The sequence below is a fragment of the Brachionichthys hirsutus genome, chromosome 13 (assembly GCF_040956055.1).
Source record: "Brachionichthys hirsutus isolate HB-005 chromosome 13, CSIRO-AGI_Bhir_v1, whole genome shotgun sequence".
In the NCBI taxonomy this organism is placed as follows: Eukaryota; Metazoa; Chordata; class Actinopteri; order Lophiiformes; family Brachionichthyidae; genus Brachionichthys; species Brachionichthys hirsutus.
This window is the reverse complement of record NC_090909.1, coordinates 1,253,462-1,276,392: the sequence shown is the minus strand read 5'-3', so window position 1 is coordinate 1,276,392 and position 22,931 is coordinate 1,253,462. Positions and strand designations below refer to the sequence as shown.

Sequence of the window (22,931 nt, the reverse complement as noted above, 5' to 3'; positions counted from 1 at the left end):
GAAATAATTGTGGCTGTTTTTGCTTCAATTTAAGTCAGAAGTAAATTTGTTTTTAAAGAAATTCATACAAATTCCACTCTTGTGATTGCTTAAGAGCTCTAAAAAAATGTTTTTTGTGCGTGTGTCTTAATCAGCAACTCGGTTAAGTGGAGGAAGGACGGTCCCATCTGGGAAATAGCCATATGGCTGGAGGCAGCGAGACCTTGAGTGGTGTCAGAACTCGAGCATTAAACCTCCGAGGCGAATGGAAGTTCTGCTTGAACAGGGTTCTCGATTTCAGTTATAGAATCAGCAATTCTGTAAGGTCAAAAAAAACGACATAATTTGTCTCCAATGTAAAAATACTCCTAGTACTCTGTCAAGGTTTTCTTTATTGCATGGAAAACTAAACACAAGTATTCTATAGACATACGTTTATTAAGCACTTCCTCATTGGCAAAGACAAGAGGAAGACAATTTGGTGAACATTTCAAACTTTTATTTAACATAAATAAAATAAAATAAAAAGTAGGTAAAAAAATATCAAACAGGTTTTTAGAAATTCTTTATACAACTCTGTACAAGGATCCGTCGCAGGACGATAAAAGTAACATTTTGTGTTTTGAATTCATCTATATATATATTGTAAAGCAAAAAAGACCTTCATCCCACCCCAGGATCTCATTTATATCCGTTAGCTTAGCTTTCGGGAAGGAAATTAGAACAAAACATGGGAACAGATTATTTTTACTAAATAATTCCAAACATAACAGGTCAGTGTTTTAGTATCGACGCTGCAATGAGTAGAAAGAATAGACGGAATAAGCCTTTTTTTTTCCCTTCTCAAACTGTGTAACTGAATGAAACGTTGCTTCATAACACCAGAGGTAGTAAATCTGGGAGAAATCAAATCAAAGCAACGCAGCCGCAAAAAAGATAGCTTCGATCATAATTCAGTTCCGTTTACCTTTGTTTACAAAGTTAAAAGCTCAAACACATTTATTTCCATCAGCTTCTTGAATATACATTTATTGTTCAAATATACAAAATACAGAGATTTATAAGGGACTGTGCAGAGCAAGATCACGATACTCAGTTTGGACCTTGCGTCGAAGAAACTCCCTCATAGACCTTAAAATTCACAAACGGCGCACGCCAAGAAGGAACAGCGAGAACTAGCGGGGATAAAAGCATTTACATCTCAGCATTCCTGCCGCTGAAATAAAAAACGGAATTCAACCACCTCACTCTTATGGCTATGCCACCACAATCCGCTCTACCAAGTCCACCTTCTAAATTCAAGTGCATCAGAGGATGGCTTTTGGTTTGCGAGCGTCAGATGTACTAGTTCAGGTAACGGCGGCAGCGCCTGGCGGCGCAGTTGCAGTGCAGCTTGTTGTCGTCGTCCTCGATGGGGAACTTGTAGTCGTACGTCAACTCTTCGCCCCGGCAGATCTTCCTCAGAGCGAAGATGACGATGTGCTTGCGGCCGTCCACGTTGATCACGCGCGAGTAGCAGTTCGGCTCGCAGGAGTGGTTGATGAAGCGGGCGGCGTTGCCTTGCATCGTGGCGTCCACCACGTCGAAGTCGTCGATGCGGAACATGTAGCAGCCGATGCCCTGATGCAGAGCGACAGAACGCCGTTAGCGCCCACACTTAAACCGTAACTCTGATGCTTTTATTTTGGTATCTCAATAGTAACCTTGCTGTCATAGTATTTCTCCCTCTTGTCAGTCAAGACCGAGCGAATGACGGTGCCGGCGTACTCGATCACCATCTCCCCGGCCTCGATGTTCCTTTTGCAGAAAAGGCCTCGACCGTGAATGTCGGACCTAAAAGGTTTACAGAACGACGAAATAAATCCGTGCTCGGGAATTCATTTGAAGCGTCCTTCCTCTCCGTTACCTACCTGTAGACTCCGACTGCTTCTTTGGAGATTTTTTCCAGGTGTCTGAATCTCATCGCCATTGGAAGCTCGCTGCTGGTGGCGCGTCTGCCAAAGCGAGACAGAAAAGGGGCGGCGTCCGCCAGGTCACCTCCTGCTCATTGTGTGGCCATTTTAAGTTTAGGGTTAAGAAAAGGGCAACATAGTTAATCCTCTTACCTGGAAGATTTCAATGGGAACTCATCATCCTCTTCATCACAAGTCCCCACGATGTCCGGGAGCTCTCTGTGCTGCGACGCCAGGAAGTTAAACATGTCGAAGGTCGCTTTCCTGGTCAGAATTAAGAAAGAAAATATATATCAGACAAATGAAAAATAAAAAGAAAGAGTTACTTTGTGTTCATCGTTCTAACTACCGTGTGTAGACTTCAGAACGAGCACAGCCGCTCGGGTTGAGGGGAAGCTCTTCCTCGACGTTGTCGCACCGGTGGAAACGGAAACGGTGGCGTTTGCAGCTCGCCGCGCCCTGCAGCTGCTCCAGCAGGAAGATGACGGCGTCGTGGACGACGCCGAGCATGCGAGGACCGCCCATCCCGCCCAGGGGAAGCTGCTTCATGTGAAAACCCGTGCGAGCTTCCACAACGCCATCGATCACCGCACGCCAGGCGACTGATGGAGGAGAGCGGCGAGTGGCGAGCGAGGAAGGCGTTAGAGCTTCTTCCCAGTCAGTATTCCGGTGCACCGGTACACGAACCGAGATGAACCCTTCTCAGATTTCATTTACGATTCGTGATTATTGATCCGCCCGTCGAGCAGCTCTTACCCTCGATGCTGTTCGCCTTCACGCTGAAGCCGTCGTCGCTGGTGATTTCAAAACGCAGGTGTGGCTGGTTCATGCGCGTCCTCTTCCTGTCCTTGGATGCAGGCATGTCATCTTCGGAACTAAAGCCTGTAAAATGAAATAAATCACAATAAACACACATGAAAACCTGCACAAACGACTGAAAGACGAGGCCTGACGCACCTGAATACGGGCCCCATTCAGAGAGGTCTCCGTGGGGGGCGCTGACCCACACGTGCGTTTTAAGCTGGCTCTGGGTCCGTCCGTGCGGGGGGGGGCTCTCCGCCCGAGGATGCCTGGGCAGAACAGGAGCAGAAGTTTTCTACCCGGCCGCACAACGGTTCGGACCGTGAACATTCCCGAGCAGCCAACCTGGACGGCGTGTGAAGCGGTGGCGCCGTGATCCTCAGCTGCTCAGACCTTTCCTGCGCGCTCTCCTGGTTCGTGTGGAGAACATCCTTTATGGTCGGGGCTTTCATTCGCACGCCGCTCGCTCTGCCGGGAGACAAGCGTTCAACGTTTCTGCTCGACTTCGTGCGACTATTCCTGAGAATTTACAGGAAAGCAAACCGATAATACCTGACTTCGCTGGCCTTGTCCAGCTCACTGCTGGGATCCGTCAAGAAGTCCATCTTGGATTTCTTCCCGGGGAGCCTCTCGGACGCCGACGACACCCTCTTGACCCTCACCTGGTGGCGCAGCCACGCCGGCCGTACTTCGACATTGGGCCCGTTGCCGAAGCCGCGGGGAGCCTCTAAACTCGTGGCCGGCGATGGATCAGAGCCCTCCGTGTCCCGGAACGCCGTTTTCCGGAGGACGACGGGCACCACCTTCGGTGCTTCCCGGTGCGTTGCCATGGCTCTCTCGATTATCGACTGGGCTGTGGTTTCCTGGATGTTGGAGAAAGCCGCTGCAGGAAAGTTGAGCACGCTGACGGGACCTTTTGGGCCGAGACTCGCGCCGCTGTTCGCAGGCAGAACCCTGACGATGATTTTCTTCTCCGGCGCCGTTGGGACGGTCACGCCGGCGGTGCTCAAACAGGGTTTTACGATGATGCGAGGGACGGAACGTTGCAGAGCATTGCCGCTGTGGAGAATCTTGGCAATCTGGCTTATTTTACTGTAGGTGGGAGAATTTGCGCTGAGCGACTGGTAGGTGTTTGATCTCGGGTCTTTGATCAGAATTTGACCTTGACGATTGACCAGCAGCACTTGCGGGCCCGGGGCTTCCGGCGAGGTTGAGCTGGTCGCAACGGCAGCTTGATTCTGCCCCCCTGGCCGAGAGTGTTCCATCCGGATGGTGATGGCTCTGCGCCGCACGGCGCCGGCGCCGGGCTGGATGGGAAGAACGTTCAAGCCGTTGATCACGATAGGGGAGGTGACGGCGCGTGGAGCCGCGCACGACGCGGCGGCGGGCGAGGAGGTCTGCGTCGGCTGAGGCATCGATTGCAACTTGGCTTTGTTATACTGGGAGAGGAAAGGTTTCGGCGAAAAGCGTTTGAATTGCACCGGCAAGCGTTTCGTGTTCACGAAGACGTGCTTCACCGGCGGCGCCGCGGGGGACCTTTTGCTTTCTTGCGCCGGAGAGTAATCGGGGTCTCTCAGGTCGTCTTTAAAGGGTTCGAACGAGTCCGTGGACGAGCTGCTGTCATCTCGGTCGTCGACCGCGCCGGCCGGGTAGCCCACAGCTTCACCAGAGAAAAACCGTCCGGTAGCCGGGTCCAAATGCAGCTGGTTCTCGGGTGCTGCTTCAGAACACAGCTGGACCACTTCTTCCTGAACCAGCACGTCGCTGTTAGCGTAGCTCGAGGGCACATTTTCCCGAAGTTCAACCGCTGATTCGGACGCGGGGTAGATCGACTCCAGCCTCTTCAGAGCGACGCTCAGCTGCTTAGTCGGGGTCGCGTTGTTGCTGTGAATTCTAATCTCTCCGTCTTCCTCGTCTTCGTCGCTCTCCGAGCCTCCGTCCGCTCCGTCCAGCTGGGGGATGGACTGCGCCGAAGCAGGCTGGCCCGCAGGGATCGAGCCGCTCGCCGCGTCGCACACCACCGTGCGAGAAAATTTGAAGTAATGACTCGAGTCCTCGTCTTCGGACTCGTTCTCCCGATTACCTCGCTGCATTTCGACGTCCTGCACCGCGCCTCCCGCCGCGCCGCATTGGACCGCGACGTTCTCGTTGAGCAGAGCCTCGTCAAACTCGAGCTTGGCGTTCAGCATGGAGGCCACCGCCACGTCTGTGTCGGCGTCGAACGCCGTGTAGGGCAGCTCCTGGGCCATGAGGTGAGCCACCTCCTCTTCCAGGTTATCGGGAGCGAGGGAGATCCCGTTGGTCGTGGCCACGGCTGCGTCTTCTGCCTCGGAGGACGCTAGAAAGTCTTGGGGGACCTCTGCAGAGACTGGGGTGCTAATTTTAAAGTTGAGTTTCCCTCTGGGAGAATGAGTGACGGCCCCTTGTCGAGGCGACAGGCCTGCCGAAATGCTGGAATTGGATCTCGGCGGGGAGCTCCAGACCGGCGACGCAGAGTTCGCTCGCGACAGAAGCGGCGATGCTGAACCCAAGTTCGACGACCTTGGAGGGGAGCCGAAGAGCCCGCATCTGGAGTTGACGATGCCGCCGGAGCGGAGGGTCATCGGCGCAGACGGGTCGCTTTCTGTCGGCGAGGAACTGCAGCGGCTTCTTGACGAAAGCCTGCGAGGCCGACGGGTGTCCTCCAGGTCCCTGAGAATCAGGATGGGGTGCGATTTGGGATGAGCGGTCCCTAAATGCATCATATAAGAAAGTCAGAATGAAACAAAGCTTATTCATGTGGCGTAGATTCAGATCAAAGGATTTTCAAACGGGTCATCTTCTGCCACTTGCCTGGAGACGGAAGCGGCCGCGACGATCCTCCCGCTGGTCTCCTGGTCTGGGAGTAACCAGGACTTTTGGATCCCGGTGTGTCGTGCTTCGGGTTGGGCGAGGGGGAGTCGGACTTTATCGGGCTGGATGAGAAGCTTAAACATTCTGGCATCTCAATATCTGAAGAAGTTAAGGTACAGTTTAAAATATAGCTGCAAGAATCGACTTCTTCGGGTTCTGCGCCGGACGAAGGAACCCGAAACGGAACCCGCTTTTTATGCTGACCTCTGTAATAACTGGGGCTGTGGATTATGGTGTGGTTTTCTTCCTGGTCCCAACGTGGATCTTGTTCTTCGCCGGGGAGAGGAGTGCTCACTTCCGTCACCTTACAGGTGTACCTGCAGCGTCTGCGAGGGTCCACGGTGCTCCAGTACAACCGAGAGCATCTGAAGAGGAAGGAAGACGTTCACGTAAATAAACGAGGGGAGGCCGGGTTCGCCGTTTTGAGCACGCCGATCACTCACTGATAGCCGCATGGATAAAGCATCCTGCCATTGGACGACAGCTCTGACAGCACGCCGAGTTTCTGAATCTGCAACGAACCTGGGGAAAAAAAAGGGAAGACGTAAAACTCTGCTTGGATCCAGAAAAGGCTGCGTTACGAATCTCACATACGCAGAGCTCAAGGTGCTAAAGGCTAACAGACATTCTTACCGATGGTCATGTTTATCGATTGTGGCTCGAGGCCTGTGAGGAACTTCCTCCTGAGATTGATTCCCTCAAAGTCCACATAAACCCGTCGACTGACTTCGAAGCCTTTCCCAGCCACGACCTGCAGGGGTACAGGAAACCGTCCCCGGTCAGGCGTCACGTGTTCGTGGTTTTAAATAGAACTGCCTAACGATGAAATGCCATGCCTTTGCGCTGACGAGCTCCCTGTGCTTGTAGCAGTACACCTTCCTGTCCTGCTGAAACACACACTTCTTTGCACGAGCGCACATAAAGTGGAAATTGCTCTGGCAGGTGGCGAGGCAGCAGCCCACGGTGGCGCCCGACTGGCCACAGCGATCGCAGCGCTGGCGAGGGAAGGACAAAAACAAAGTCACTGAGACGGATCTACGGCCGACGGCGACCCTTTGAAACTAAAAGCCACGATGACAAACTTCTAAACTTCAGTTTTATTTATTTCCTCATAGTCTCACCAGGTGGCGCCCCCTGGAGACGGCACTGTGCACCTGCAGAAGAGCGCCATCCTCCTCGTATACCTCTGCGGACCAAAGGCAGCAGCTAACGTGGGCCCACTCGTTCTGTCCCAAATACAGCAGCCGCCCTGCATCCTGCAGGATGGAAACACAACGCTTCGTATTAGAAGGTGAACATTAACTAAATTGTTATATCACCACCTCAAGATGTGTTCTCCTCCATATAACAAATGATTAAATGTTCTGCAGATTAATTAAGGTCTGTAACCGAGACAGCTAAACTCACTCGTGGAGCAGAGTCCCCGAGGTGCTGGCACAGAGAGCACTGCCTCACATCCTCAGATTTGTTAGCGTCCAGGTCGCTCATCACACCTGCGAAGAAGAAAGAGGAGCCAAATGACATTTCGAATGAACAGCCGTCGCCCCTGTTTTTGCACATTCCCAAATTTAAATGAAGCGATAGGGAACGGGTTTTAATGGTTTCCATGCCGTGCGAATGAGGAGCGGGGCTGTGTGCAGAGGCCGAGGACAACATGGAGTCAGTTTTCCCTCTCTGTGGGCCCCCGAATTCCCTGGGTTGGTACGTCCTTTCCAGCCACTGTGCGTAGCTATGCTCCTTAGATGGTGGGAGGATCGCCTCAGGGAGCATTCCACTGCAGAGAGGAATAAAGGTAGCGGACATTAGGAAGAACTGCACGTCCAGCAAGACAGAAATACAGATGGGGGGGGGGGGGGGTAAAGAATGAGTACACAAACTGAGGGATTATTATTTAAACATGATGTACTGGAATCATTTTACCTCGGGAATTCCTCGGCGAAAAAGTTCCACTTTTTCAGATGGCGAGCAGGAAACCAACTGAAGACCTGCCTTATCAGCTGTGAAACATTTAAGAGACAAGACGTGTCTTTAACTCCTTTTACAGGTCAATTCTCTTGTGACTCGGCTCCAAAGTCAAGCCCATCAAACAGGAGCAATTCAAACATTTGCCTTTGACTATTATAGAATGTGAGTCTCTAAAGACGAGCTAAAGCTAAGCGAGATCTGGGAGCGGACGCTTACATTGATGTAGCGTCCCCTGGCCTGACTGGTCAGTCTCTGGTCCTCGGGGAGAAGCTCCTCCTCCTTCAGCCGCCCCCTCATCACACAGCCGACATCTGCATGGAAGTCTTTCTATAAAATAAGAGTTCACAAGTGAAATTAAAACCTGTGTGACATAATGGACTTCGAGCTGGACGAGGCGACCACGGCTCACTATTGAGGTGTATCGCCCTGATTTCAGCTTCTTCTCCATGGCTTGCAGATCACAGGCGGGCTGCTGCTCCGTTAAAGAGCGCGTGCTGCTCATTTCTTGACACTGAAACACAACAAAAAGTTAATCCACTTTATGCGACGGAGGCGACTATAATGGAAAAATCCAGCCCTGATCGTAATGAGATGGATTCTGGGAACTTACCACTTCACAGATGAGGAGGTCCTGCGTGGCGCGGTCTGAGAGGAGGTCATCGAGCACCTCCTCCAGCCCAGCCATCAGCCTGTTCTGCAGCTCCTCCTTCAGGCTGCAGTGTTCAGCCTGGTTCTGGCTGCAGGGCTGGCAGGTGAAAGACACTTCTTCCTTTTGGTGCGACAGCAACCCGAACAGCTCCTCTGCAATGACATGGATTTGTTCAAGGTTAGGTAGGTGAGGCGTACTACACGTGTGCGTAGTACACACACGTGTAGTACGCACGGCCCATCGCCAGCGTTGCAGACGCTCACCTGAAAGTCCTCCGCATGTGTAATGAATCCAGTGGCTGCACGCCGAGCATCGGATCATCTGCGCCTGTTGCTTGCCGTCGTCGTAACACTTTTGGCAGACGGTGCAGAAATGACCTGAGGTGAATAAACATCTTGTATAAATCACCCGTTTTTAGTTCCACACATTAAAATAGAAACAGACACGACCCCTCCCTCAGAGGTCTTACCTTCGCCGTGGAGAACGGCGCAGTCAGGACAGAGGTCTTGCTCGTAGTTCCAGGCCAGGTCCCAGTTCTTCCCAGGAGTCACACCGCAGCTTTTACAGCGAATGCAGGTCATGCACACCTACGCAAACGCGACGTCGCAGAACACCAAAAGAGTGTTAGGAGGGTACACGGATCCTAATTTACGTAGGATAATCCGGTAATTTTGATAACCATGGAGGTCTCTACATAGTTGACGGCTAATAAATACTTACCCAGGGGATGCTGCACTTCATAGGTTTGGGGTACGTTGGCCCCAGGCAGGCAGGGTGGAAGGAGGTTTGGCACCTCCTGCACTGCAACACAGGCTAGAGGGGGAAGACGGGTAGGCTTGAGCAGCGCGGTGTGACCATCTCCTGCACCACTCGGGGGTCTGACACATGCCCAACATCCAGATTTCGTTGTCGTACCTTCGTGTTCTTGCTTCGACGGCCGCACACATGACAGAATTTGCAGCGCCTGCAGCACCAGTTCTCCTTGCTCTCCTCTAAGGGGCGCTCTTCTGCCGAGAGGCAAAAACTGTGGAAAGGCTCGCAGCAGATCTGGCAAAATATCATCTGGTGGAGACAAAATGAGGCCGGCTTACTTACAACTGCGGGGCAAAAGCTGGCAAAACAATAAAATGTCTTCGTGGTCATGAGAGCACAGCCATTGTTAGCAACACTTTCCCAACATTGCTGGACGACCCAGCTGGTGGTAAAGACTTACTTCATGCCGCCCTTTGCTGGCACAAAGCAGGCAGACCGGTTGAGGTGTGGTCGGGACAGACGTGAGGACACTGAGGCCGCCCATCAGCCAAACATTCTGTACGGCGCAGTCCTCCTGGGAAGGGAAAGAAAGCGGTGAAATGTTTATTTCTAGCTTCAGTGTGAAATGTGAAAACAAGCGGCTTCAACATAACCCCACAAGGAAGACATTTATGTAGCGCAAACGAATGTCATGCTTTGAAACTGGAAGATCTACTTATTCAAACATAATAAAGTCAAGTTAAAGCTAAGCCTCGTGGCACAACTTTATTCTACTTTTATTTTAGAGCCGCTCAGATCTGCTCACAAAAACAGAGCCAGCACTTTTGTAAATGTGATGCCAGCACCGAAAACTCACCTTGAAGTCCACTCGGATCTTGTATTTGTTCTGCAGCGTGCCCTTTTGGGGAAATCCGTTAGTTAACCCCATCAGGGTGTTCACTGACGCACACTCTGCAGGATTCTGAGAACGAAGGACACAGGGTGCGTCAGTTGCTGAACAGCGCTGCAGCACCGTCCCTTCTACAGACCGGTCCCGGTCCTCCTCTTCAGGCCGGTCCCCTCGTCTGTCCTCCTGTAACTCTACGCGTGAGCCGCCCGTCTGAGGGGGCGCTCGCAGGGGTTTAGCTCTGTTAGCATCGTCTGTCAAAACATCCGGGTTGTGACATTCAGACGCCGGCGGCGCCTCTGTCGGAGACGGGTGCCGTTTGCATGGAGTGTTTGGTTGATATGGAAATGTTGCGTAGTTGTGCAAACGCAAGGCCGGCTGCACCACAGACCGGGGCAAACGGTGCAAACGTAAGTGCAGCGATTTCTGCAGAGGGTCCGTTTGGGGATGTGGTGAAAGTGGAGAAGCTGGATGCGCTACAGGAGGAATCTGTGCCGTGAATGAATGTGCTCTATCAACGCCCCAAAGCCGGCATCGGCCTGCCTGCAATGGCAAACGCAAAGGAGCCTGCAGGATATAATCGGGCAGACGACACAAGTGTATTTGTGGCTGCAGCTTCAGCCTTGGACTCCAGGATGGGCTGCTTTCTGGTAAAGTTTCTCTGGGGTTCGTCTCCTCCGTGTTCTCCTGTTCCTGTGGAGGAGGGAACTGCCTAAGCCAACCAGCACGACAGGATTTTAAGTTTCACTGATACTACTGACATGCAAAGACGGCGACCGGCAGCAGGGGGCAACGCGACAGAAAAGAGGAGGAGGACTCGGACTTTGACGGCAATTTGTTAGCCAAGAAAAAGAAACGTGAAAAGGCAGAGACAATTTAGGGACTGCGTTCTGCAGCAGAACAAGTGGAAGGCCATGTCCACACGTAGCCGGTGTCTCCAAAAACGACGGTTTCTGAAAGCTGCGGTTACGCGTCTGCATGGGGACGCCTGTAACCGGAGTTTTACGTTTAGAAACGTCACTCTGCTGTGACATCATGTGTGTGCGACCTGCGCTTACATTCAGAAACAGCATGGATGCCTTCAAAACTCATCGCTGTTTGCTTACTCCTTGATTTTATATTTCAAAACTACATTTAGGAGCAATCCTGCCTCCTTGTTGGTCAACGCGAATTAGCCTGGCGGCATGTTTCATGGTTTGTGAAAAGGACGACGAGAGACGAAGCGTTCTGATTGGATAGGGTTTGGGGAACTACGCCGCCGATTGGTTGAGCGTGCTTATGAATGTGTTTAACAACGCATTTATGCTGTTACGTGTGGATGGAGTGTTTTAATTATTAAAACGAGGTTGTGTGGATGCAATTTCTTTTTTTCGAAGCGGAGGGGGAAGGATATTCCGTTTTTAAAAAACCCCGGCTACGTGCGCACATGGCCCAAGTAAAGGATACATGTCTCCAGTTCAGAAAAGATAAATGCTTAAACGCCTAGTCTAAAATACTTCTTTAACACACTGTAAGTGCTAAAGAATAATAGTGCAGATTTACTGTTAAACAGGCTGATAGCAAAAGAATGATTGTTTCTGATAAGAAGAAGAATTAGCAAGTGCACTTTTTACTAGATCTGGAATTACAGCCGTGAGACTGATGCAGGGAAAAGTTTACAGCACATGCTTCATGTCAAAGATTTGACATGAAGAAGAGGGTGTTGTCTAATGTCCTGGTGCAACATGCAGTGTTCCATCACTGTGCATTCACTCCTGAAACATTCTTAGAATGAGAATTGTATAAGGATGGGGGCGGGGGGTTAAAACCTTTTCATTTCCCACTGGTCATCATATTTAAAAGTAATTCTTAAATCAAGTCTCCCACACTTCCAGACAGCAGCAAAGCAAAAACAAAAATGAATCAGCTCACATAGCATTAAATTAAATAAAAAGACCCAGCAGAAAACAGCAAGCCAGTTTCAATCAGATCTCTCGTCTATTCCATTCTGATGAGCGCGTCTCTCCAACATGTTATTGCATCGCGCTACGCCGTAGGAGGCACCGTGGACAAAACAGAAAGCCATCCATGAAATGGGAAAAGCAGAAAAAGCTGCATGCCGCTTTGTTTAAAATGGCACATGTGTAGACCACATGTCGCTGATTCCGTGCGCTTGGTTCTTCTTTATTCGACCGACAGCTTCATTCGGTGCTCGTTTTTGGGAGGAGGCTGGCAAACGGCCGTCGTGTGGCAACACAAACCAAATGAGTGAATTACGGGTAAGGAGCAGGACAGATCATGATGTCACAGTCGAGGATTTTCACACAGGATTACTTTACTTAGGACTATCAATCTGCGGCCAATAAACACAAATGAAGATTAGACAACATTTGGAAGCAGAGTCTCAAAATAAAAAATAGAGGATGGCAGATGATTTAAAGCAAATCAGATTTAAAGTTAAAGGATTATGCAAGAGTCATGCGCGACAGCAACAGCAGCCAATTGTTTCAGGATAAAGCGAAGAGCGTTTTACAGTGGATGATCACATTGCTTTCAAACTCAAATAAGCAGAAGTGAGATCATTTAGGCAGCGAAGATATCTCCTTCTTATTTAGCTCAGGTCATGAAGCCATGCAAGAGACCGTTCAACACTAAACGTAGTCGATTAAAAGCGCTCCTCTCATCTGACTGAATCAGAAATGATATTTGGGCTCTACACTATTGAACATTATAACCGATCAATTCAGTGTTTCCACCGGGCTTGAACTGACCCACCACTCTAACTCTAACTCGCCTGGGATAGCAGAGCAGGAAATCATGTGTGCATCATTCTGGACTGTGGATGTTCTGATCCCAGGTGAAGATTCAAGTTCACAGGGGCCAAGAGGCATTCAGGAACCATGGCTATTTTAAAGTGCACGTTCTATTAGAATGAAAAGATGTGCGCAATAGTAATATTAATAATAATGAATGAGTTTAATTCTATAATTGAAAGGAGCTCCGTTCAAATGGAATTCATAAAGCAGGGCATTAAATCATTAAAAGGCATGCAAGGAAACTCAGGACAGAAGATTAGCCAGAGCAAGGAAGGAAGATGTTCTTGGGATCATTCATTCCAGGCGATTCAATTAAAATTAGTGAGAGAGAAAACAACTGTGTGAAATGCAGACCTGGGCCAAGGATGGCTTGGGAATATTTTTAATCAAATTGTTGTTTTAAAAAGGACAAATCTGCTTCAGAAATATATTTTAAAAAGGTGTTCTTATATTTTTCACTTCAAATAAAAACACCATCTATTAAAAGTAGATTAATGGGGGGGTTAATTTATTTTCCAAAAATGCGACTTGGCCCAGGTTGTATTAGCTAGCACACTGGAGGGTGATGGGGGAACTCTGCCCGACTTGTTTACCTTGTAGGATCTGGGCCGGGTCCCCGCGACTCTGGAGTACGGCCGGCGATGCGTCAGCGCCTCAGCTGGAGGGTTGTTGAACTGCGATTCGTCACCCCCTGGAGCCAGATCTCCAAAATTAGAGAAAGAGATCTAACACACAATTCTCTTTCCACCAGAGGGCTCACTACAATGCGAGTACGTTCTCAAAAAGGTTTTAGCTCAATTATGGTTCTGCCTTTCATTAAATTCACAAACTATTTGCTTGTAGTTTTCTAAACTAATATCACAACCAAAGTTTAGTTTACTCATCATGGCAGAAAGAAAAAACATTCTGGAAACACAAGTGGCTTCCTAGAAGACCTGCTAGCTGTTCAACATCAGGAAACAACAGCCACATTCGTCTGTGATGCCCTCGCTGCAACAAAGATCCAACATTTTCACAAACTGAATAAAGAAATAAAGTAATGGCGACTATCAAAAACAAACTTTTCTCACCCTGGTTTCTCACAACAGCCAAACTTTGCTTGATCGCCAAATTTGCTGTCTTCTCAAGACATTCCTCTCTCTCCTCCTCCTCCTCCTCTTCTTCAGACTCTGACTTCAGCAGGCTGCTGTAGGACCGTGGCGTGATGTTACGCAGGGACTGTTTTCTGTCTTCCGACGGCGTCATGGAGGACGCCTTGCCATGCCCGCCGAAGATCCAGCTTGTGTCCTTACTGCCGGACAGGGAGACGAACGTCCGCCTCGCCTGGTCTGAGAAAAACGACCCTCGTCTTTAACTTTGTTGACAAGTCAATCCTCTGGATACGCTAGTTGTGCTATTCCTCAATTTGAGACATGGAACTTCATCAGAGACATACCTTTCAGCGGATTCAATATGCGCTTAATCTTCGCTTTCTCAATCCGCTCGCACCTCTTATATCTGGGGAGGGGAACGAAGGGTAAATGAAACGACGCGAGGGTTCAATCAGAAGAATCCACTCGTCTTCTCTACCAGTTAATTACATTTAAATGGACGCATCCCAGAGCTGTGCGTTCATCGAACACACACCACGTTTAACTTTACGCTCAGGCTTGACTGTTTCACTGATGGATCAATTATTAAACTCATTTTATTGCATGAAGTGACTTCATAGGAAACGCCCACTCCCCGCCACAAAGTCTTCTTAAGATTGATTAAAAATGAATCGCAAGCTCGCCGGTATAAACGCAGAGTAAAACCAGCCACGGAACGAACGTGCCGTCGGTTCCACTTACGTGCAGCACTGGCGCTTGGTGTTGGGGCCGCCGTACTTCGGCTTATCGAGGCAATTGATGCACCTTCCACAGTCCTTCACGACCAGACAGCCTTTGCAGCTTCCACAGCGCCGAGAACGGACTCCCCCGGTCGCATACTGAGACAGGAACTTCCTCTTTTTGTACCTGCAGCGGTTTCCCCTCCCCCCCCTCCGCCGCTTGATGTGTTCCTGAGAGACAACCCACTGAGCCCTGCTTTCATCTTTGACGTCGTCGTCGTCGTCGTCTTTGTTGTTGTCGTCGTCATCTTCGTCGTCGTCGTCAGCCACGTCTGGAGGCAAGAGAGAGCGAGGATGGGTAAAGGAGCCACAGATACCACACACATCAAGTCACATCATGAAGTGCGTGTGATGTCAGGTGCCAGAAGTTCAGTCTGCAGGAAACATGAGCGGTTTAACTGCGGTGATTACAGGTGCATGAATACGTATTTACTGGTTTGTCTGGTCCAGCAGGTTTCTACAGCTACTGTGCAGAGGTCTAGAGGCCTGCAGCGATGGAAAGCTAAGAGCCACTCTCAAATACAGTTCAGTGGCTGGACTGCTAAATACACTGCTGGTGGAAATCGCCCCGCCTGGCATTCCGGAATTAGAAAACTCAAAATAGATTTGAACGTTAATTCCCTTGAAAACGTTTTGCAGCCCCCTTGTAAGATGAACGTTGAGGCCGTTTTCACCTGGCGTTAACACTCCCCCGGGGTGATCGGCTCACAGGTGGAGAGCTCCAAGCACAGTTCACACCCGGCAATATAACTAGCCTCCCCATGTTAGGCCACTTAAGACTGGAGCTCTATTCCCAGCTCTATATGCAAATTAAACTCCACCTCTCTTACAAACTGTACTCTACGTGATGAAACAACTTAATGCAAAAAGATTTGCATAAACAAGAGTATAAATATCCAAACTCTAGCAGTCCCTCAGAACTGAAGAAGCCTCTTTGGATGAGAGGTGAAGCGTCTTCGAGCTAACTTGAACAAGTCCAGTTGACTCTTGTTTTTCGCTCATCGTGATTTACCATTTCCTGGATGACTGGTTTTTTTAAAGTCTGGTAATATTGCTGCCACTGATGGAACGGCGAAATCATATGTTTTATATTTGCTGTTTTCCTTTGACCGAGCCCAAACATGATATTGATTACAGTTAACAAATAAATGGAAATGAGGAAACAAGAACATAAATATTGCAAAAAAAGAAACAATGCGAGTCTCGGGTGTGTTCTCGTGGGACCTTAGAGCCGTCCAGGTGTGATGCCGCCCCCCCCCCCCCCCCCCCCCCCACCCCCCCACCCCGAGGATAATGCCAGGTGTAAACTGGGCCTTTAGCTTTTTGGTAGTGACTTAATTTAATTGTCTAAGGATCTGTTTTTCCCAACTACACTGAATGTGTTTGTCAAATGGCACTTCCTCACCTCATACTGAGTGATGCTCACTCGACCAGTGTTGGGTATAGCTTTCCAACAGCGGTGGCTAATCTGTGTGTGACAAAAGATATTTTTGCTGGCAAATATCTTCGTTACAACTACATTGATCTAACAAAGCAATTGTATTTATTTATTTTGCTCTGCAGGGTGTGTTCGCCTGAAGCTTCTTTTTTTTTTTAAATAGCTCTTTTACAAAAGAGATTCAGGTTTTTTTTAGATTTTATATATAGAACTACAGAAAATTAAGTATTTTACTTTGAAAAAAATATCTTAGCTTTTCCTTTTATTACACAAGCATCTTTGCCACACAACTCTCAGATACTATGTCATGTCTAGAGAAAGATAGCAAACATTTTGGAGAAAGTGGAAGAGAAAACAGTCAACCCACCTGAAACCTTGATTGCAAAATTTATTTTTACAATCTGTGAATCATCTGGCAATCCTAATCCAGAACGACAGAAACGCCGACTCAACAGATTTGTGTTTTACATTTATAAACACCAACAAAATGAAATCTAGTGATATAACACAACACTGAAATGTTTGCCTAAGCCCTCACTTGGCCACTATGAGCCAATAAACTTCCTTGCCTGGAAACACTGTGCAACCACAAAGCAAGGAACAGAAACACAGCCAAGACTTTTATCAGTAACATTTTAATACAATCCTAAAACCATTTTTGAAGGTGCCAAATTCATTTGTCAGAACCTTCTGATGTCCTCTACCAAATCATTTCCTGTGCGAAGGTTTCTGGAGCTTTTCACGCAGCTCCCGAAGAATAAAAACAATCACTTGGATTAAAGTTCGCATGATTTGCTTCTTCCGAACGACGACACCACAGCCTTTATCTGTGGATTTACTGCCTTATTCCTCAGACTTCCCAACTACAGTACGAACCAAATATAGAGTCATTAACTGCGTCGTTTGGAATCACGCAATGAAGCAGGAAGTTCATTCTCCTTTTGGAATATGCTTCACAAATAAAGTAAGTGAACTTTGGATGCGAGATGACAAATCACACACCAGTGCTCACCCCACTATTAAGTACAAAGAAGAACATTTCTCATTGTTTAAACGACACACACGGACGCACTACCTTCAGCAGCGGGAGAAAAGGTGATGCCTTCTCTCTCGTGAAGCGGCAGGGCGCTGAGTCTGGGAATGTCATCCGGCACCATGGCGCGGGGCTGCCCCAAAGCCACCGCCGCCGCCCGGCAGACATGTTTGATCCTCGGGCCTCCCGGCGGCTGCTCCTGCACGGGACCACATGCAAGAGCATACTGAGGAATGCAGCAGAACTGGATTCTAGACAGCTTATTAATGCAATATGATTGAACACATCATCAAGCTAAAATGATTACCTGGGGACTTCCATCTTTGGGGGTGACGCCGACTCGCCCCCTCCTCCTCCTCCTCCTCCTCCTTCCACTCACGGGCAATCGAGACTCTCTGGAGCCCAGCTGTTGGTCCAGACGAGGGAGAATAAGGTGCTCCAACGCAATCTAACCATTTAAAATAAAATCGTCTTTTCTTCAGATTTCATTTTGGGGTCTTACCTGGGACAGTTTCAGCTGCTTCTGTTGGTCGATCTTGATGAGTTGGACTTTGGCTTTCTTCAGTAAGTGAAGCATCGTCTTATTGGCTCCGCTGAGACCAATTCGATGACTCGGTCCGCCGATTTCCTGACTGTCCCCATCCGTGATTCTGGCTTCATCTGCACCAAAGCAATAACAGCTCAGTGTTTAAACACATTAAAAGCTTAACTGACCTTTTGAATGAATGATAAATATAACAAAGATCGTGGTTAGAATCAAGTTCTTCAGAACTTTATATAACAAAGAAAAGAAAGCACTCTTAACCCTTACTGTCTTTGTCTCCCGGTGGAATATGTGAGGGTGCTTCCACTTCCGTGTCCACCACCACGGCTAGTTTCCTGACAACGCCAGGAGAGTCCATCTCCTCCATCACGAGCTTTGACCTCCGTCTCTTCTTGAAATGAGAGGCCGACCTTTCTTCTTGATAGGTATGATCGCCCGCGGCGCCAGGCTCTTCTCTCTTTTTCTCTGCCAGCTTTAAGGTGAGTTTCTTCAGATTTTTGTAGATCTCTAGGTGGCCCGTGCCGTGACCGGGCCTCGACGAGAACCTTTGCACCGAAGACTGGCTGTCATCCAGAGACATCAAGTCGCTCTCTGTCTGCAAGCTGTCGTCACAGCTCGACTCTTGGCATGACGCACCCGACTTTCCACCTTCGCTCATCTGGTTTTTCAACCACGTGGACAGAGAACCCTTTGGAAAGGGAACCATTTCCTCATTCAAGAATCTCTTTGGGACTTTAATAACGCGGGAGGACCTGGCGCTCATTACGGGTGTTGACGAGTTGATTGAGCTCTGTTGGCCTACAGAAAGCGAGCTTGGCTCACCTGTGGGAGGTGGGGTGTTCTGGCCTTGCAGGTGGCGTTCATTCCCGTCTGGTGTCAGAGCAGGGGGAGCCGGCTCGGGTACATACGCGTAATATACATGCCTGGTGCGAGGCCGACCTATTTTTGGACGCTTTATAGTGGAAATGTTTTTTGATCCCTTCCGCTTCCCAAACAAAAATCTGCGCGCTCTGCGATGTCGTTTTCCACCCGGCTTAGTGTCTTTGAGATCGACAGGTGCTGCTGCCTCTGCGCTACTTTCCTCGCTGGCCTCAGTCCCAGGCTCGGGGGCAGCGCCCGTGTTTTCAGTCATGCTCTTTCTTTGTCTTTTGTGAAATGATGTAAACGACAGTGTAACAGCTTGAGACGCGCATCTGTTGCTCCCAATTCGAAATCCCCTCATGCGTTTCACAGATCCCCGAGGCCGGGTTTGGTCCGGGTCAGCGGTTTTTGACACTTGACCTTCTTCTTTTACTTTGGAAGATCTCCTTGCACCCCTGCCTGTTACTGGAATGCTCACATCGCTCGATTGCGTTCTTCTACCAGCCGAGGCCGCGTCTGTTTGGTTTTCCATGCGGCCGGAGTCTGTTAAATTTCCTGATTCCACAACTGTGTCTGCTTGTGGACTACTCCGACTACCCGATTCCTGCACGTCTGCATTTTTGGCTTTTGCAATGACAGCCACCTGCTTGCGATTCACTCTTGTTGCTACTTCAGGTATTCCTTGGATTTTTGGGGGGCCACCTGTATCCTGATCGTCATTGGGGATCTGTGGCACAATTTTTCCTACAAGAGATGATTTTGGGCTCTTGGGCATAATTTTTCCAATGAGCGGCTTAGCTTCTGGACAGTTTTCTGAAGCTTTGGGGGACTTTGCTTTCCTCCGTGATTGAGGAACAGCGCCTGGCGTTTTCTGAGGGCCGACTCTCGCAGTCCCAAATCCAGTGAAATCTTCCTCCTGGAGAAAACCAAAAACCACAACATTGAAATAGGCAGAATTCTAAATTCGGACATGTTGAAACGAAGCTCTGCACGATGCTGTAACCCACTGGCTACAGACACACGTCACTGCTATGATGCAGCTTAACATTTAGCTGTCAAGTAGAAAAGGACGTTCTACAGTATATAAAACAGGCATGACATGAACAGAAGATGAACGTTAATATACAACTGCAAATAAATAATAGTAAAGATAATAAATAGCAGCAATAATAATACTCCCAATGGAGAATGCGATGTGACATCCAAGCACCTTACTATTTCACAGGCGTATTGCTAAAGTGTACCATCATTAAAACGCTGCTGATTAAGTGTAAAAGCGATGGTATCCAAATTGATTATCAAAACAACTGCATCCATTTCAACAGACATTAAACATTTTGCTGTAATAACATGTAAAGCTAAATCGCCGGTCCCTAAGCTAACCTTGTGGAACTGCTATTCCAGCATCAGTACTGCGCTCATACCGACTCCATCAGCATCATGCTGTTGAACCAAATCAATCATTTTGGCTTCAGTCCGAGAGTCAACTTGGAGCCATCACTCAGGTTATTCTCTACCGCTGCACCGTCTATCTTTACATCTCGGATTTTCGGTTCGCTATACAGCAATATATTCTCTCTCCCAAACCACAGTAGAATTAAAGCCACCGCATTACAACCAAGGCCACATCTAAATGCATGTCAAGCCAAGTACTGTAAGTACACAATAGAAATCTATCACGACACTACAAATGCTGGAGCCGTCAGCCTCCTGTATCCTCTCCTTCAGGCATCCATCCATCCCAGACACAGCAAATCAAGCACACCTTCTAGCTGACTCGCAATCACACACGTCCGTCTCATCACCCAAAACTATCAAAATAAACTCCGCTACTGACGATTCAAAAGTAATCCAGAGGAAGAAACTGACATGTGGCAGTCAAGTCAAGCAGCCCCAAGAAGCTTTAGCGTGGGCCATGTGATTGCGTTACAGCTCACTCTGAAGGGATTGCATCAGCGAAGTCTGATGTCAGACATTAAAGCCCCTGCTCTGGGGAATAATAAAATTAGATACAGTATATACGGGGAAAAAGATCAATAACAAGGTTTCGGGGAGAGAATCAAAACTCCAGATCATTAAGATATTTTAGATTTGATTCTGGTCCTAAAAAGGACAACAAGTGATGCTTTATTTCATCCTGAAAAATTCCAGTACAACACCTGTGGTAAATGCACTTTGTGCAAGGGAGGACATGCAACCAACATGACGAAGCACCTTTACCAACACAGTGCACAAACGAGCACGTGTGCTTGAATGGACGCAGGTTGCTAACAATAGAAGGCAACTTACTATGATCACACACCGCAGCGGTTAATAAAGGGAAGCATCTTGGATGAGCAGGTTGAAAAGCACCACAGAAGAGTGGCAGCTAATGTGGTGGAAAGGCTTCTCCCCTTCTCAGATGATGATGATGTACCGACATTTAGGTAAGCCAACATGTGAGCGTAGCCGAACTAGCTAGCATGCTGATGACCGCTTAACATCCTGACCTACGTAATGGTAACTCTAGATTATGGTTGTTCTGTTTGTAGGGATATTATTAATTCTAATCGTTTGTTGTAATACATGTTGGAGTACTTCATAATGAATGAACACATATCTTGCATTGTACAATCCATGGAGAATCTTAAAATTCAACAGACCTTATAAATGCAAGTAAAACGCTCAGCATGTGTTGATTCCTTTTTAAACCTTAAATCAGCATAAATCCTGGGAATACACACCACCTCCAGCACGTCTGAGGCAAAATAAAATTCTAAAGGTCACTTCTCTGCACAATTTCATTCAAACCAATCAGGGACTGTTTTTATAGATATAACTAATGAACAAATGACCCAACAGTGACGAAAATACTGACTTTTGAAAGGGAGATGTGCGTGAAGCAAGCAACGAACACATCACTAGAACCATTACACATGGTCACGACACAAATCACTGATTTGACTATTTGCAACCTCATATTTAGCAGTGAACTAATTTAAATTAATATAAAACAGGAAATGTTGCTCCCCCCCCCCCCCCCCCCTATTCTACAATGTCAAAGCAACATAGCTCCAAGGTGTACGACTTGCTATCTAGGTCCAAACACGAGTGCATGTATCCAAAAGTATTAGTGTGTATGGACACTGCCACACACACGTATACCCAATCCATCTATCGGCAAGAAACAAGGATCAGGATCAGGATGATAATATGATGGGACAAAAAAGGAGATTTTTCTTTTAATATTTCAATTTAATGCCATTTTTAACATGGACATAATTTGGGACAGCTACAAGCCATCACTCCATCCTTCCATCTTCTATCTATTTAAGTCAGTCACTTCACAAATAACAAAGATTCTCACATCTATGGCATCAAACTGAACTAGAACCCCAGGTGGAATTTTAGTTTTAGATGTATGTATTATTGTATTTATTGTACCGAGAAGCATCCTAAACAAGGTTTTCAGTATGTGGCCCCGCAAACAGGCTCTTCTCTGACTGATAACGTCAACATAACGTTTCCCTCCCCTTCGTACCCCATGTTTAAACCGCCGGGGCGGTCAGCTGACAGCGCCAACATGGAGAGCGTGATCCACAAGTTCTCAGTAGCGACGTTTCAATGACGACGACATCAGCAGACTGGATGTTAGTTAGCACCGCATATAAAGTCCAATTCAACAAAACGAACGCCATCTGCTGTCCGCAACGATTTTAATGCGAACCCAAGAGAACAAACACGGGTTTGTCTTTACATTTCGTTATGACCCATTTCATCATACGTTAACATGGCGATTTTAAAACGGACAAAAAAGAAAACTAATAACATCTGCAGAGGCCATCAAACTGAATATATTCACCCATCTGAAGCATACCCTGCAGGACCACCGCTAGCTACGGTACAGTGTTTGTTTGTAAGCTAAGTTGCTGCTAACTATGTTAGCTTAAATACTTCAGGAACTTTAACAAGAAAATTATTTTAAATTAATTCATTTTCAACCAACCGACTTCGAGAGTAATAATAAACGTATCTATATCACATGCTAAAGAATAATTAGCTTGCTCACCTCTTCACTGTTGCTCGAATCGAACCCCACATCGCTCTGGCGGCTATGTTTCTCTGACACCGCGAGCAGCCGCAGCAGGGACGCATCCTCGCTCAACGCGAGGCCGATGTTTACGGGCCTCGGCCCTCCAGTTTCCAAGTCCCCGTCGTAGGAGCCCAACCTTCCGCGTCTGGTACGTTTCTCCGACCGCAGCCTGCTGCGAACGTTGCACGGACGACCAGGGAAACGAGCCTTGGCAACACCTTGGGCGTTTAAAGCCGCGATGGCAGCGGGAGAAGATAATCCGCCTCCTGATGCCGCCATTATTTACTACTACAATTGGATCGGCGGCGGTAAAGGGCGACAGCGGCTGAGTGAGGAGAAAGATGGACTGCGCCGACGCGAAGGCGCGAGATAGAAAGGGACGTCAATTGCATCATGGGAAAACGAACTTCTCGTCCGGCAGGGCGGCGCTCTTCCAATGAG

The 22,931-nt window shown here is 48.2% G+C and overlaps 1 protein-coding gene across 1 annotated transcript; it reads right to left on the bottom strand.

The window, feature by feature from the left end:
* Positions 1–359: 359 nt before the first annotated feature.
* On the bottom strand, positions 360–22,769 carry kmt2ba (lysine (K)-specific methyltransferase 2Ba). The gene is made up of 36 exons (XM_068747061.1): positions 22,467–22,769; positions 17,819–19,334; positions 17,516–17,673; positions 17,321–17,419; positions 17,056–17,212; positions 14,505–14,814; positions 14,108–14,169; positions 13,743–14,000; positions 13,266–13,375; positions 9,848–10,570; positions 9,452–9,565; positions 9,154–9,300; positions 8,959–9,051; positions 8,708–8,825; positions 8,502–8,615; positions 8,200–8,390; positions 7,999–8,100; positions 7,806–7,916; positions 7,545–7,621; positions 7,235–7,398; positions 7,032–7,117; positions 6,746–6,880; positions 6,461–6,619; positions 6,258–6,375; positions 6,068–6,146; positions 5,829–5,989; positions 5,565–5,723; positions 3,285–5,463; positions 3,078–3,200; positions 2,889–3,001; positions 2,688–2,813; positions 2,281–2,533; positions 2,085–2,195; positions 1,890–1,973; positions 1,683–1,812; positions 360–1,599 (listed from the first exon to the last, which is right to left on the bottom strand). The coding sequence occupies exons 1-36, from the start codon at positions 22,767–22,769 to the stop codon at positions 1,324–1,326; spliced, it is 9,219 nt and encodes a 3,072-aa protein (XP_068603162.1). The 3' UTR covers positions 360–1,323.
* Between the last annotated feature and the right edge of the window lie 162 nt (positions 22,770–22,931).